This window comes from Esox lucius, chromosome 6 (assembly GCF_011004845.1).
Source record: "Esox lucius isolate fEsoLuc1 chromosome 6, fEsoLuc1.pri, whole genome shotgun sequence".
NCBI classification, from domain to species: domain Eukaryota; kingdom Metazoa; phylum Chordata; class Actinopteri; order Esociformes; family Esocidae; genus Esox; species Esox lucius.
The window spans coordinates 2,840,801-2,857,208 of record NC_047574.1 but is presented as its reverse complement, the minus strand read 5'-3'; the positions used below and the strand labels follow the sequence as shown (position 1 = coordinate 2,857,208).

General features: G+C 46.9%; 1 protein-coding gene across 6 annotated transcripts in view; it reads left to right on the top strand.

Annotated features, from left to right (window-relative positions):
* The window catches only part of LOC105010092 (disks large homolog 5), a 49,709-nt gene that overhangs the window by 5,506 nt on the left and 27,795 nt on the right, over positions 1 to 16,408 (top strand). For 3 of the 6 annotated variants that reach the window (XM_020047147.3, XM_010869477.4, XM_020047151.3), the window contains exons 2-9: positions 5,586 to 5,654; positions 7,662 to 7,836; positions 8,412 to 8,558; positions 10,290 to 10,356; positions 12,040 to 12,156; positions 14,102 to 14,202; positions 14,675 to 14,830; positions 15,309 to 15,507. In XM_020047147.3, the coding sequence (XP_019902706.2) occupies positions 5,586 to 5,654; positions 7,662 to 7,836; positions 8,412 to 8,558; positions 10,290 to 10,356; positions 12,040 to 12,156; positions 14,102 to 14,202; positions 14,675 to 14,830; positions 15,309 to 15,507 (1,031 nt within the window). The remainder of the gene's footprint in view (positions 1 to 5,585; positions 5,655 to 7,661; positions 7,837 to 8,411; positions 8,559 to 10,289; positions 10,357 to 12,039; positions 12,157 to 14,101; positions 14,203 to 14,674; positions 14,831 to 15,308; positions 15,508 to 16,408) is intronic. The other 3 variants (XM_010869483.4, XM_020047148.3, XM_020047149.3) reach the window with 2 other exon arrangements.

Sequence of the window (16,408 nt, the reverse complement as noted above, 5' to 3'; positions counted from 1 at the left end):
TTGTGTGTGTGAGAGAGAAAGAGATTCTTACCATAGAGATACTAAGAGGCATTAAATGGGAGAGAATGTGTTCTCGAGTGGCCAATCGGAGGCATCTGCCATCTTCATGTAATCAACTGGCAGCTTAATTCGATGACTCCTCCTGATGACCTGGTTGGTTACTTTCCGATCCTTCCTAGTGGACGGTCATGCATCGAATTGTCAGCAGGAACGATCAGCCACTGAGTTACACATTTATATTGAGTTATATATTTATAAGTTGACTATTTCAACACAGAAATGCCCATGCTGCAACGGACGTTATAATATCACTCACACAGATGGGGCCTCTTTCCCTCTTTATGGTTCTTCCCTTCTCTACTGAGGAGACTGGTTCATCCACTAAATCACTTCTCCAGCAGGCTTATCCTGGGACCAGGAGTGTATTTACATGGAACCAAACAGAAGTCGACTGAATCGTGTAGAAAGAGACAGTGAGGGCAAATGAAAACAAATCTGACTAAAACCGGAATTGGAAACCCTTATTTTTGGAAGTCGCACGACATTTAAAGAACTCGTATTTAACCTAATGAACAGGCCCCACCCCATTGGAAGATGGCCAGGCTTTCAAAACTGCACAGTCATCACAGCAGCCTTGGTGCTCTGCTTTGTTTTCTCGGCAGACTTTATTCAAGCCGGATCCCAAAGGGTGTGAGCTAGATAGCCTCATGGTGATCAACACAAAATGGGATGGGGGGGGACGGGGGACGGAGCAAAAAAGCACCACTCGGGATGGATAAAGTACTTGAGCTGTAACTATTACGTCACTGTATCTTTTAAATCAAAGAACTAGGTTGAAGTTGTTAGCCAGCAAACAGCCTCTAAGGGCATTTATGACGGTCGTGCTGCCAGTAACTGGTTAAGTAAGTAGGGCTCCTTTGGTTTAGGGGTGGTTTCATTCACGAGTCTTGGGTAGTTTTCCTGTTAATGAGGAGCCATACTACACCCAGACACAATCTAGGAACTGAAGACATCCCATTCAAACAACCACCAATCTGCTGATTGCACCGGTCCCACAGAGTGGTCCCCATCCGGGAAATGTCGTCTTGTCGGGTATCGTACCCTGGACGGATTAGGTTTAGAGTGGCCGTGGCTGTGGCCCAAAGAAATTCTGGATTTGTCCTGTTTTTGTGCTGAACCGTGTTTGCTGTACCTTGGTGTAACAGTAGCTGCAGCGTTTGGTCCTGGCAGAGGTAACCTCTGTCTGTTTATAGAGCTCTGCGTCTCGGGAGGAGCTCCAAATGACTGTGCTGCAGTATTTCAGCGACTCGGGAGGTGGGATGCATTTTTCACGGCTGCTTGTAGGGAGTCTGGTGAGAGGGGGGGGTGTAGAGGCAAGGCAGTGTGTGAGTGTGGATTGTCCCAAACACTGCATGAAGTGGGGTTTCAACAATTGTGGTTAGCTTCTTCCCAGAACCCAAATGAAACAGCATTTCATTTGAACGTGTGTGTACTTTTGAGCAGCTGTTTCTTCAACGTAGAAACACTACCAAAAACCGTGTCAGTGGTGTGTCACTTTGATGGTCCTCAAAAAGAAAAGTACAGCAAGCAATGTTTCTGTGAAAGATCCATTTCTATCTACATTGAGTTACTGCACACATAAATGTCTGTCCCACAGATGTACAGCATGCCTTTATTTAAAATAAACCGTGGGTACTTACCCTTTGGACCATCAAGGGGTGTAAAACAGGGTTGTCCTTTATCACTATACTTATTTATTGTGGCCACTGAATTGCTGGTGAGGCAGTGAGGCTCGGGCAGATATCGGTGCTTGGTATACGCTCAGATGTTAGATAAATTGGCACCTTGTCCTGGTTAATGATGGTCACGTTCACTGACTATTTCTCATCAGGGCAAGCTGTGTAGACTAAAGCTCCGTTTTGCATACGCACAAGAAATACTCTCTTCTCCTTGCTCTCGTTGACTTGTTGACTGATCTAGCGATTTCTTCTCCCGTTTTCTGATAGGCTCCGAGCTGGCCCAACTCAAACCCCTTATCATATATCATATTATTCTGAAAAAGGGCAACCTTTTTGGGAGAAATGTCGGATTTAGACATCTTCATGAATTACTTTGTAATTAGTGATGGTAAAATAATGTCACATGGTGAATTAACAGGTGTTTATGTAAGGACGTCCTGTACAAAATGTCCAATAATAAACACTGGAAGAAATGAAGAAAAATGTGACTTAATTCTGGTTAATATACTTAAATGAATGTAATTGTATTACTGAACAAATATTTTGGGTCTTCGTCCTTCGTCCGTGTGTATGAACAACAAAGGCAGTAAAAAACTGTGTGAAGAACAGTATCCACTGTTCAAAAGTAGAATCAACTCATTGCTGTCCTACCACAACATTGGACGATGCACAAAAAGAAAGGCTTGCATTAGTCGGTCTGTCACCAAGCAAAACCCGTCATGGTGCAGAATGACTCATGTAAACCAGAATATTTGAAGAATTGAATTTAATGTCGAGATGTCTGACAGCTTTGCAATCTTTGATCTAACCAGTACCACAACATCTGGTGAATTAACTGATATTTATAACAACAATGGACACATCCATCCTGAATGCACGCAAAAAATGAATGCTAAGCCGCCTTGACCATCTGTTGAACGATGATCTCTCTTTGCGATAGCTAAGCTGATCTAGCCCCCTAGGAAAGGAATAGGGTGCCATTTTAGGATGTTGTTAGCTAGTGATTCAACATCTGTCTCTGTGATTATGCACTACTTATTTTATCTCCTCATCTCCGCTCCCGCGTGCACTCCTTTAACACTGCAACATTAATTAACAAGTGTGCTTTCTTGGGCAATTAACATCTTGTTCAAAAATTTTGTTGTTATTACCAGTCTGTGCTCAGGCTCTGAAAGTGACCAGATCGTGTGCCATGGTTTTGCAATGTCCGAAGAGGTCTTTATATTCTGTAGACCTTCATCACTCTAGCGTTCGTACAGTGCTGGGGCAAACGGGCGCTTATTTGTGATCGTAATGATGATTCAAATTTATGTTTTTTAGTCTGACTGTTTCTCAGCAGTGCTTCTGTAGCGCAATATTTGCTGTGCACAGCACATTCTGTCCGCGTGAACATTACATCGTCTCGTTCAGGGAAGGGAACACAATGGAGTTGTGCAAACAGCACGCACACACACACACACACACACACACACACACACACACATGCACACAGACTGCAGCCAGCTAGCCCAGCTTCTGCAACAGTAAAATCACAGATGCATCACATGATTTCCAAGAAGGCAGAAAGTGAGTTAGGCTGCAATCCAACCCTGGATCTTGCCCGTTGTGGCACTCAGACTGGGGCCTTTGCCCCCCATAGTGCACTAATTTGGACCAGAGCCTCACTGGCCCGCATTGGGACGTATAAAAGTTGTGCACCCTGTTAGTAGGGTGCCATTTGGGACACACTTTAGTCTCTGCCCAAAACCAACTCGATGGGAAAATGAAGCTGCGGAGTACAATGTGGGCTTGATCTATGGGGATGGATGCCACTGTTCTGTTCTCTTCCTTGGGCACATCACTCTTCTTTCACTCTTCTACTGGCCGGGATAAAATATTCTGCAGTCTCTTCCTCGCTCCTTTGTCTCACTCTTGTTTCCATCTCTCATTGCCTCTGCCTCCACTGACTCTCTCCCTCTACTGACTCTCTGTCTCCACTGTCTCTCTCCCTGTCTCTCTCTGCCTCTGTCTCCACTGTCTCTCTCCCTGTCTCTCTCTGCCTCGGTCTCCACTGTCTCTCTCCCTGTCTCTCTCTGCCTCCACTGTCTCTCTCCCTGTCTCTCTCTGCCTCCACTGTCCCTCTGCCTCCAGTCTCTCTGCCTCTGTCTCTGCTGTCTCTCTTTCTCTTTGCCTCTCTCTGCCCCTCTCTCAACCATCTTTCTGACTCTGTCTGCTTCTTTCTTTTCTCCACTCTCTCAAACTCTATCTCCACTTTTAGTATCTTTCTAAGAGCTCTTTTTCTGCCTCTTATTCTCTTGATCTTTCTCTCTCATCTCTCTGTCATCTGTCTCTCTTACTCTGTCTGTCCCTGCTTTTTTTCTTCGCCTAGTTTTTATCAAATCATGGTCTCCTGTAGCTAATTGTCACATTGCCAGAAGAGATTGGTGTTTTGCGCTAGCTGTGGGTAAATCGAAGCACTTGTCACCCAGACTGCCTCTGTTTAACGTGAGCGCTAGGCCTTAAATCATGGACAGAAGTGGCTGACTAAACTGTTCAGCTGTTCTCCGCAGTGGAGCCCAGTTCGAAGGTAATGAATGTGCTGAGGCTTTGTGGTGCGCTGGATAGCAGGCAGGGGGGAGTCGTGGATATTTGGAGCTTTAAAGGGGTATGGACATTTTTGCCAATTAATTATGTACGTTAATTCTTGGCGGTGGGCGATCCAGGTCCTTTATGATCTTCTGTGTTTTTTTAATTACAACACTGAGCAGAGTCATGAGGAAGAGAGTGAGTGTGTTCTGAAGTGGCAGTGTGCTATTCAGATTTCAACACCCGGTCGCACCAGTCATTTGGTTCCAGAAGCAGCGGCCTGGAGCGCTAGACCACCCTGGCCCAGTACCGAATTATTTTTGCTTAATTGTCTGAACTGCAGAATGCCCTTTTTGAGATTACTCTGAGTCTGTGTGAATGGCCTTTCCTCCAGGAGGAGTAAAATGCCCGGATGGGCAGTTTCGCAGTCTGCAAGGCTGAGAGCCTCTGATGCCACCAGTAACGTTGAGAGGATTCTCATGACAGGATTTTAAAGACACCATTGAAAGGGGTTAAGATGTGTGGGTAAATGAAATCCATGTCTTATAAAGAAATAGCCTGTTGGGAACATAGTGAAAAGGGTTCATGTTCAATTATCTATAAAAGCAGAGGTCGTAGATAGCATACAAGAGATCTTTTCCTACAATGCTGTGGGTAATCTGCCAGTTACTTCCAGAACGGAATATTCTCATATTGAAAGAGAAGCTTTAGTTCTGGTGTACGTGTGCATGTGTGTGCGTTTGTGCGTGTGTGTGTGTGTGTGTGTGTGTGTATGCAAAACGGACTCCTCTATGACATGAAAGGGGCTGATTGCTCTGAGCTGAGCTCTTTTGGGCATCAGCTCTGTGTGTCTAAAATGGCCCTCTCTTCCCAATATAGTGCACTTCTTTTGGTCAGCTCCAGTACAGCCATGGTAAAAAGAAGTGTGCCAGGGAGTAAGGTGCCATTTGGGACGTGTGCCCGTCTGTCTCTAGGATAATTTGCCACGCTCTTCTCTGCTGTCTGCTCTGTCAGAGCTGACCGCAGGCTGGCTGCCTGTCTCTCATCAAAAGTTGGACCGAAGTCTCTTACTGATCTATGAATAAACACTTTGATCTCAAACGAGCCTGTGTGTGTACCATATACCAGATTAATACAAGGCATTTATACACAATACTACGTGACCGCAAATCCACTACTACACATTGTGTTGTATAAATTGAATGACATGACATATGTTTGTATTCTCTTTTGACCGGGTCCAAATACAGTGTTTTGAAATGTTTGTATCCTTTTCCACAGGGTCCACATACAGTGTTTTGTCCACGATGCCCTCGGACTCCGAGAGCAGCAGCTCCCTCAGCAGTGTAGGTGAGTGGGGACAGCTTCTTCTTCGTGGGTAGTTGCACTTCTTCTTCATGGGTAGTTGCACTTCTTCTTCGTGGGTAGTTGCCCTTCTTCTTTGTGGGTAGTTGCCCTTCTTCTTTGTGGGTAGTTGCCCTTCTTCTTTGTGGGTAGTTGCCCTTCTTCTTTGTGGGTAGTTGCCCTTCTTCTTTGTGGGTAGTTGCCCTTCTTCTTTGTGGGTAGTTGCCCTTCTTTGTGGGTAGATGACCTTTTTCTTTGTGGGTAGTTGACCTTTTTCTTTGCGGGTAGTTGACCTTCTTCTTTGCGGGTAGTTGACCTTCTTCTTTGCGGGTAGTTGACCTTCTTCTTTGTGGGTAGTTGACCTTCTTCTTTGTGGGTAGTTGACCTTCTTCTTTGTGGGTCGTTGACCTTCTTCTTTGTTGGTAGGAGCCCTTCTTCGTGGGTAGTGGCCCTTCTTCTTCGTGGGTAGTGGCCCTTCTTCTTCGTGGGTAGGGCCCTTCTTCTTCGTGGGTAGGGCCCTTCTTCTTCGTGGGTAGTGGCCCTTCTTCTTCGTGGGTAGTGGCCCTTCTTCTTCGTGGGTAGTAGCCCTTCTTCTTCGTGGGTAGTAGCCCATCTTCATCGTGGGTAGTAGCACATCTTCTTCATGGGTAGTAGCCCTTCTTCTTCGTGGGTAGTAGCCTGGGGCTGCACAACTGCCAATTGTCCAGAACAATCCCAGGGTTACCAGAACAATCCCAGGGTTACCAGAACAATCCCAGGGTTACCAGAACAATCCCAGGGTTACCAGAACCCCAGGGTTACCAGAACCCCAGGGTTACCAGAACCCCAGGGTTGGAATATTCCTGGAATGAAGAAGGGGATCAGTAATATATCCAGAATCCTTAAACCAGTATTTCACCTGTAGTAGTAGGAGTGTCTGATTATTAATATGTTGTTCGAACAACTTCGCATGAGGCTGAGTGCACGTGGTCTACACGTTATTTATGCCCCAGTCTCCTTCTCTCCCCCTTTAGGGTTTCGGTCAACACATGCAAGTGATTACACAGATGTGAAAGCATTTACAGAAGCACCCCACCAACCCCCAGCATGGGCTTCATTCTCCCCTGGAAGGAGAGTGGAGTAGGCTTTTGCCCAAATGGCCCTTTCTAGTACAGAATCTAGAATCACAGCTCTTTGGGTCTTGTATTGGGGAGTCATGCACTATTGGGAAGGCAGTAGCAGTTGGGTGTGAGCCAGAGAGAACGCTGAGCCTTATTTCTAAAAGAGGAGAGTGGAGCAGGACTCTGTTGTCGTTGCATTCAAGTCAGGGGAATGGTAGCCCAGAAAGAAAATATTGCATAGAGCAGTGTTGTGTTTATGTCAGCACTGCCCTTTGATTTATTAATTTAGGCATGGCTTGAGAGCTGGACTGATTACACAAAAAGTGTAAATGATTAAATGGGCCATCTGCAATTGGAATTTTAAATTCATGCTATATGATTTTAGCTATTGGTTCTAAAAGAATACAAGCTACGTGGGATGAACTTTGTTAAAAATAAGAAAAGGCCTTTAAACACAGTCATAAAAAAACAAATTCTTTCTCTGCTAGTTTGTGGGTTATTATTTTGACATTATTAATTAAAACTAAGGTTACCGCCTAAAAGTGTTTGGTCCCTGTGTGCAAACATCCTATTAGGCCCTTTCCCTTTGGTTTTGGGATCCTCTCAGATCTCCATGAGTGAATAGGTCGTATGGAGGGTTCAGGGGTCAGGGGTAGGCATTAGGGATCTATTTTGGATTGGACCTAAGGCAGGTCAAGCTGTTTCATGTGGCATTATGATCTGGGAGTTGATTTGGAATGTTCCTGGAGATCTAGAAAATGGTTTGAGTGGCTCCATTGACTTCCAGCAGCCAGATCTTTATTGTATTCTACATTTGATGAGCCCACCTCATAAGACTCTTAAGGGTTGATTTGGGCCGGGTTCAGGGTTGGGTTAAAGTCCCTTGCCACCAGTGACATGCTGACTGTGACAGGTACGACGGGCCAAGCTTCGTCCCCTCCTCCGGCCCACCTGGAGACCCGCTGCGGGCAGGTGAGCGAGAAGATGGAGACCGTGCTGTTCCAGCTCAGGCAGGTGACACGCGAGAGGGATGAGCTTCGCAAACGCCTGGCCCTGTCCTCGCCAGGCACCACCTTCGATGACTGCAGGTAAAACCCAGGGAACACACGCAAGGAACTAGTCTGACGTGACTCCACCAGCCAGCAGAATAACAGCGCATTCTGCAGTACCTTGGTTCAGTGGTCAGCAGATGAACAAGTCGAGTCCAGACAGAACCACTAATGATAGAACCACTAAGTGCTATTTTTATACAATCCTTCTGACCTATAGATAGATCAGCTTTATCCAGAACTGCTGTGGACCGAACCTCAGATGACCACGGGCAAAGTTCTCTGTCAGAAAATGCTCACGTCATGTTGTTTTGCCCAAAGTGCTTCCACCAGCTAAAAGCTTTAAGACAAGCAAAATGCTTCCAAACTTTTGTCGGATCACTAACTCTGATAAAACATTTAACATGATTCTGCCAGCCAGCTACTGTATATAATATTAATGATACAATCCCCATCTTTCTCATACATGCGCAAACAGTGGAGTGTTATAACATTTTAAAGGTCTAGATTCTTGATGCCTTTTCTTTTTCCTGTGTGTGTGCGTTTGTGTGCGTGCGTGTGCATGCGTATGCCTGTGTTTGTTTGTGTGTGTGTGTGTGTGTGTGTGTAAAAAGCAGGCCCAACTTCAAGTCAGGCCATGACTATGAGCGTCTGAAGCTACAGTGTTTGAAGGCCATGGGAGATCTGCAGTCTCTACAGAATCAACACAGCACCTCCCTAAAGAGATGTGAAGAGGCAGTGCAGAAAGCTGACTTCTACCAGTAAGTGGTACAAACACACATGCATGTACACTGCTGTAATTCTACTAGGGAATGAAGTACAGACCCGGGTTTGAATACTATTTGATATAATCAAAATGCATTTTTCCGTTAGCCTTCCAGCTGGGTGGAGTTTGCTCACAACAAGAGATGTCATTCAAGCCCGCCTGAGGTTTTTATTTTATTTATTTTATATTGTGCCGTGCACGGAATTGGTCCTGGCCCATCAATGTTTTAGCATTCCCTCAATGCTTTTGTGTTTGGGGCTCAGAAGCTCTCACAGTGAGGAGATGGAATGGATGGAGGGGAATTGTGTTCATCCTGGTCATGAGGTCTGTGTAGCAGGCTGCAGATTGCAAAGAACAGATTTTTTCCAGGGATACAGGAGGGGGTCAACCAGTCTTTTGTCCCCTTTTAAAAGCTGCTACTCAGTTAAAACCATCATTCTAATCCTCCAACGTTTTAATAAAATCTCAAGTGATTAAAAGTCAAAGTGAGCAGAGCTACTGCTTTTCTTTCAGTATCATGATGAACGCCGCTCTAGTCAGACTCCCAAAAGCCACCTTCATTCATATTTAGTCCACCGCTTGGAGTGTACTGTGTGGGGAATAGGATGCCATTTTGGACCCACACCATTTCTCAGAAAGAATGAGCTGAGCACAAAAACCAGCCAACAGAACAACAGGTAGAAATAAAAAAAATAAAATGTATTTCTATCTAAAACCATTATAAATAACCACAGAGCACCTTGCGATGTCACATGAATATTCACGTTTACATATTTTCATTTAGCCGGATCTCTTATCCAAGCGACTTAGACAACCGCATATCACAGACATAAGTGCATGCTTTTCAATAAAGCAGTTCTCTTAAGTTCAGGTGGGAAAAGACAAGAGCGAGTTTCAGGCACACTTCAGTTCCACGGAATCTATGTAGACAACCATAGTTTTTTTTCTAATTACAGTGTCACCAGACAACCGTGCCGTCAGAATAATGCCGTGGCAAAACTAGGTCTGTCATTTCTCAGTCTGTGAAGTAAACCGTGCTGCCATGCTCTGTCTGTCCATTTGTGTGATTTAATTGCTGGCTTCCATATGCATGGATGGTGTGGGGTCGTCGACAACCACGCTAACAGCTGGGACGAAATGCAAACAGACAGATGATGGATTAGGACCCGTTTTTAAGCCCCTGTGTTTTTCTCTCTGTCCTTCGTTCAGCTTCTGTGTTCAGGCCATGTTGGCGTTCATCTGAGGCTACGTGTTTATTATCATGTCAGCTGTAAGAGTAGACTTGTCTGGTTGGGATAGAAATGAACTGGTTGAGCTGGTATTTCTGAGCACTTGCCCGAGCTGGTGTTCCTTACTGAAGTGACAAGTTTAAAAGATTTATGATTTTGAACACATTTTAACTTTTCTCTCTAATGCATTTCTTTCCGTACCGCAGTAGTTTGCTCAGGTTTTCTATGTGGGGGAAGTTAGGTGCTTTATACGTTAGGTGTTTGAGAATGTAGGTTCCACACCGTCTTTTTATGTGGCAAATAAACCACAACAGCCATTAATTCCTGAATAACCCAAATCAGCCACTGTCATCCAAAGCTCACTCGGCCCGTTTGTAACTCCGATATGACTCCCACGTCAGCCAGTGCATTTGGGAACGCACGGCATGAGGTCGGCCTGACAGGGCTGAGGTCGGTGCCTGTTGACTAACCCTGCCATGTCTCTCCTCTGTGTGCAGCTCCCTCCACAGTCGTGTTGCCAGCGAGCAGGCTCAGCTGAAGGAGGAGCTGGAGGCCGTCAGACAGGTGTGTTGCCTGGGTGTACACCTGGACCGTGGTGACTGGGTGTACACCTGGACTGTGGTGACTGGGTGTACACCTGGACCGTGTTGACTGGGTGTACACCTGGACTGTGTTGCCTGGGTGTACACCTGGACCGTGTTGCCTGGGTGTACACCTGGACTGTGGTGACTGGGTGTACACCTGGACTGTGTTGCCTGGGTGTACACCTGGACTGTGTTGACTGGGTGTACACCTGGACTGTGTTGCCTGGGTGTACACCTGGACTGTGTTGCCTGGGTGTACACCTGGACCGTGTTGCCTGGGTGTACACCTGGACTGTGTTGACTGGGTGTACACCTGGACTGTGTTGCCTGGGTGTACACCTGGACCGTGTTGCCTGGGTGTACACCTGGACCGTGTTGCCTGGGTGTACACCTGGACTGTGTTGCCTGGGTGTACACCTGGACCGTGTTGACTGGGTGTACACCTGGACTGTGTTGCCTGGGTGTACACCTGGACCGTGTTGCCTGGGTGTACACCTGGACTGTGTTGACTGGGTGTACACCTGGACCGTGTTGACTGGGTGTACACCTGGACTGTGTTGCCTGGGTGTACACCTGGACTGTGTTGCCTGGGTGTACACCTGGACTGTGTTGCCTGGGTGTACACCTGGACTGTGTTGCCTGGGTGTACACCTGGACTGTGTTGCCTGGGTGTACACCTGGACTGTGTTGACTGGGTGTACACCTGGACTGTGTTGCCTGGGTGTACACCTGGACTGTGTTGCCTGGGTGTACACCTGGACCGTGGTGACTGGGTGTACACCTGGACTGTGTTGACTGGGTGTACACCTGGACTGTGTTGACTGGGTGTACACCTGGACTGTGGTGACTGGGTGTACACCTGGACTGTGGTGACTGGGTGTACACCTGGACTGTGTTGACTGGGTGTACACCTGGACTGTGTTGCCTGGGTGTACACCTGGACTGTGTTGACTGGGTGTACACCTGGACTGTGTTGACTGGGTGTACACCTGGACTGTGTTGACTGGGTGTACACCTGGACTGTGGTGACTGGGTGTACACCTGGACCGTGTTGCCTGGGTGTACACCTGGACTGTGTTGCCTGGGTGTACACCTGGACTGTGGTGACTGGGTGTACACCTGGACTGTGGTGACTGGGTGTACACCTGGACTGTGTTGACTGGGTGTACACCTGGACTGTGGTGACTGGGTGTACACCTGGACTGTGTTGACTGGGTGTACACCTGGACTGTGTTGACTGGGTGTACACCTGGACTGTGTTGACTGGGTGTACACCTGGACTGTGTTGACTGGGTTTACACCTGGACCGTGTTGCCTGGGTGTACACCTGGACTGTGTTGACTGGGTGTACACCTGGACTGTGTTGACTGGGTGTACACCTGGACTGTGTTGCCTGGGTGTACACCTGGACTGTGTTGACTGGGTGTACACCTGGACCGTGTTGACTGGGTGTACACCTGGACTGTGTTGCCTGGGTGTACACCTGGACTGTGTTGACTGGGTGTACACCTGGACTGTGTTGACTGGGTGTACACCTGGACTGTGTTGACTGGGTGTACACCTGGACTGTGTTGACTGGGTGTACACCTGGACTGTGTTGGGAAACCAATGTTCAGGCCCTCAACTGTTTTCTGTTCCATTCTGGGCGATTGTTATTCTGCAGGACAACATCCAACTCATCCGGGAGCACAACCATCTGAAACTGAGCTGTGAGGAGATGAGGAGGCGGCATGAGGAGGACCAGAGGGAGTTAGGAGACATGAGGCTCCTCCACCAACAGGTAGACACACACAAACACACATCTACACACGCATACACACCCACACACACGCCCAGACACACACACACGCCCAGACACACACACACACACACACACACACAACGACACACACATGACCTGACATACAACTACACACACACACACAACGACACACACACATGCACACGCCCAGACACACACACACACGACACACACATGACCTGACATACAACTACACACACACACAACAACACACACACATGCACCCAGACACACACACGACACACACATGACCTGACATACAACTACACACACACACAACGACACACACACATGCACCCAGACACACACACACACGCCCAGACACACATATACTTGTGAGACATTTTGGGGGATTACAATTGATTTCCATTAATGCTGCAAAAATACTAATATAGCCATTATTTATTAGGGCGAGCCTGGCAAAATGTCCTCACTGTTCCAGTCTTTCCATTTACTGTACTATTGATGCTCCAAACTTGACGTAGTGTAGATGACCAAATGGGAAACACAGTGTTTCTCTACCGTCCGCTCTGCCGGCATCTGGAGAAGCACCCCGTCTGCCTTTTACAGTGAACCTTTTGGGCCCTGTAGGGAATAGCATGCTGTTTGGGACACGTGACCTAATTCGTCCCCATTAAATCATGGACCTGCTGTTCGGATCATTAATGTTTCGTCAGTAATGTCCATGTGGGATGTCTGTGCCCGTCGGGCCAGTACCAGACCGTGTGACAAATGGCCCCCTTGTTCCATGTCGGCTCTAGTCAGAAGCAGTGCCCTGTTATGGGAATAGGGTCCCATTTGGGACGCGTGCTGTCTGCCGATTGCTGGGCCAGCTTTTTAGCTCATGTCACCGAAGTGGCATCGAGCTGCATTCAGACGGAAAAATCCTACAGGCCCTGATGCCACTGGGTCTTCGTTGTGAATGAGGTCTGTTTGAAAAGGAAGTGAGCCAATGACATGGGGTGCACACAAGCGTTCGGCTTTCATGGGACGTTTTAAATATGAATAAACACCATGTCGTAACATATTGGTCTTAGTCTTCGTACACACATTAGCCATTTAGCCAGGGATCGTATGCACAGCTCCTTTAGGGTCCCTGTGTGATATTCTGTCATTTTGATGTTAAATGGGGCGATCTGCAGTTCAATTAACAAGTGCCAAACCTGCCACGGTTCTGTTAAACAGCTGAAAGAGGGGGCGTGGTGAAATGTAGCCCCATTCAAATTCATAGACAGAGCGGTGAATGGTGAATCCAGAGCAAGTGTTGGTTCCAGTTTGATGGAACTTGAACTAAACTAGTGAGGCAAATATAAGCTGTATTCATGCAGAATCAGTGATTGAGTTACACATAATTCCTTTAAAAGTGTCCCGATGTATGTAAGAATCGCAGATTGCCCCTTCAATAAAGTTCTCTCTTTCTTTATTTGAAGTATTACCAGTAGGAGTGGGACTGAGAGGCACATTTTAAATGGTCTGCAAGATTTCTCTCTTCACTGTCTCAGAGAGTTGCTGCTTGGTGACTTAATTTGGCAGCAGGACCTGACCTCTTCTAAATACGTGATGTCACTTTAGCAATTTGACACACTCTTCCAACAGCCAACTTTAATTTCACCCTTTTCCCTGGACAATGGACTATAGTTGACCCCTGTGCTACCATATTCCTTATGCTGTTTGATATGAAGTGCACTTTATGTAGAACAGGGTGTCATTTGTGACTCAGGTTTACTGAAAGCAGCGTCTCACTCGTATTATGTTGCTTAATCTGTTTTACAGGATAGGGGAGGGCACTTTAGGTCCATTCTGCTCCTGACAGACCGAGTGGTTGTCGACTCAGTGTTGGGTCATTATCTGTGATCCTTCGATATTACGGTCAGTACTCTCAACTTCAGGAATTGAAATCAATTGAAGGACCTGTGTGTTCCAGGTGATGAGAGCAGGGTCCTCTGAGATCCTCAACAAGCTTTATGACACAGCCATGGACAAGCTGGAAGGTGCCAAGAGAGACTACGAGGTTCTCAAGAAGAGGTATAGCAAAAGGTTTTTATTACACTGTACAAGTGACCTTGTTTAGATAGTCACGTACAATGACTTCTTGAAGGAGCTAGCTTCCTGAAGCGACTCTCAGAAGGAGCTAGCTTCATGAAACGACTCTGAAGGAGCTAGCTTCCTGAATCGACTCTCAGAAGGAGCTAGCTTCCTGAACTGACTCTCTGAAGGAGCTAGCTTCCTGAACTGACTCTCTGAAGGAGCTAGCTTCCTGAACTGACTCTCTGAAGGAGCTAGCTTCCTGAACTGACTCTCTGAAGGAGCTAGCTTCCTGAACTGACTCTCTGAAGGAGCTAGCTTCCTGAACTGATTCTCTGAAGGAGCTAGCTTCCTGAACTGACTCTCCGAAGATGCAGGACTGCGATCCTGTTTAATTGCTTCATTATTTTTCTCTTCGCCTTTTCATTACTGTACAACTTTTCTCCTTTCCTGTTTAACGAATGTGTTCCAGGTACAATGAGAAGACCGCCCATCACAATGCAGACCTGAGTCATCTGGAGCAGGCTGAGATGGAGAACCAGAGGCTACAGAAACAGTTGGATGTGTTGTTGAAGCAGAGAGATGCTGCCATGCACTATCAGCAACAGTACTCCACCTCTATGAGGAGGTGAGACACACACACAGAGACATTACTATACAAACTGTAGCCTTATAAGGCATTATAATTGCTTGTCTACATAAGTATTCGGAGGTGTTCGTAATGTGCCTTATGCATTCATACGTGTTCACATGTTGTGTAGAAGTGGCTGAAGTAATTCAGTCGAGAGAAGATGAAGGCCTCTGATGGCAGATCTGTGCTGCTGTGTCTCAGATCTCAACCTGACCAGGCCGGCTTCTTCACATGAAAATCGGTTTCATTAGATATTGCCTTATTCTTACTTCTAAAGGTGTGTGTGTGTGTATATTTAAATGGCAAGCTGTTCTTATTATTCACATTGAAGAGTTGATGTTTGTTTGCATCACAGTTCATCATCATCATCCGACGTGTCACTTCTCCTCTACTTTTTCCGCTGTATTTTATAGCGTTGTCATTAACACTGTCCTGGATCCCCTGACCGCGTCCCTCTCTCCCGCTACTCGGTCAGGTTCGATTCGACCCAGGCAGAGCTGTCCAAGGTGGCGGTGCACAACAACGAGCTGCAACGGGAGATGGAGCGGCTGCAGGCGGAGAACACGCGCCTGAAGACCCAGCAGCTGAAGGCCGTGAAGGACTGTGACAAGTACAAGGAGGAGAGGGACTCGGTCTTCAGCGAGTACAGGCTGATCATGAGCGAGAGGGACCAGGTCAGTAACGCACACCCAGTGGCCACTTTACTGGGTACATCGGCCTGTTCACAGAGGATCGACCGTTCCTGAAGACTGTGAGTGTGGACAGGGTGGACCGGTGATCTGAAAGGAAGCTCAGCTTGTTTCAGCAGGCTGTCTCCTCTGTCTCCGGTCCAATAAAGCCAGACTGTCTCCTCACTGGAGCAGAACTGCATCTCTGACCTCATCCCCAGAACTGCATCTCTGACCTCATCCCTGATTGTCATGACATGACTTCACCCTCATCAGCTAGAAACAAGAAGCTACTCCAGTGAGCATTCAAACTAGACAATTTAGAGATGGAATAACATTGACTTGTTCGACCAGTCCCAGTTTGGTGGACTTGAATGTCCTGTGGAAGGCTGAAGACTCAACACAATAGAGCAGCTTTTGCGTGCATTCTGACGTTCCTGTAGAGTGCGTGCGTTCTGACGTTCCTGTAGAGTGCGTGCGTTCTGACGTTCCTGTAGAGTGCGTGCGTTCTGACGTTCCTGTAGAGTGCGTGCGTTCTGACGTTCCTGTAGAGTGCGTGCGTTCTGACGTTCCTGTAGAGTGCGTGCGTTCTGACGTTCCTGTAGAGTGCGTGCGTTCTGACGTTCCTGTAGAGTGCGTGCGTTCTGACGTTCCTGTAGAATGCGTGCGTTCTGACGTTCCTGTATTTTCCATTCCCTGATGTGTTCTGGAAGTAGAGGAGACCAAACCTTTTCTCGATGGATGTACCTAATAATAAGCTGGCCACTGAATTTAATTTGATTAGGACAATGCACATTAATAAAAATATCTTTCAATTAGCCATCTTTCAATAATGCATGTACATAGATCTTCAGACTTCTCCTGGGGACCCCCCAGCCATTCCATCTATTAGATGTATCCCAGAGCT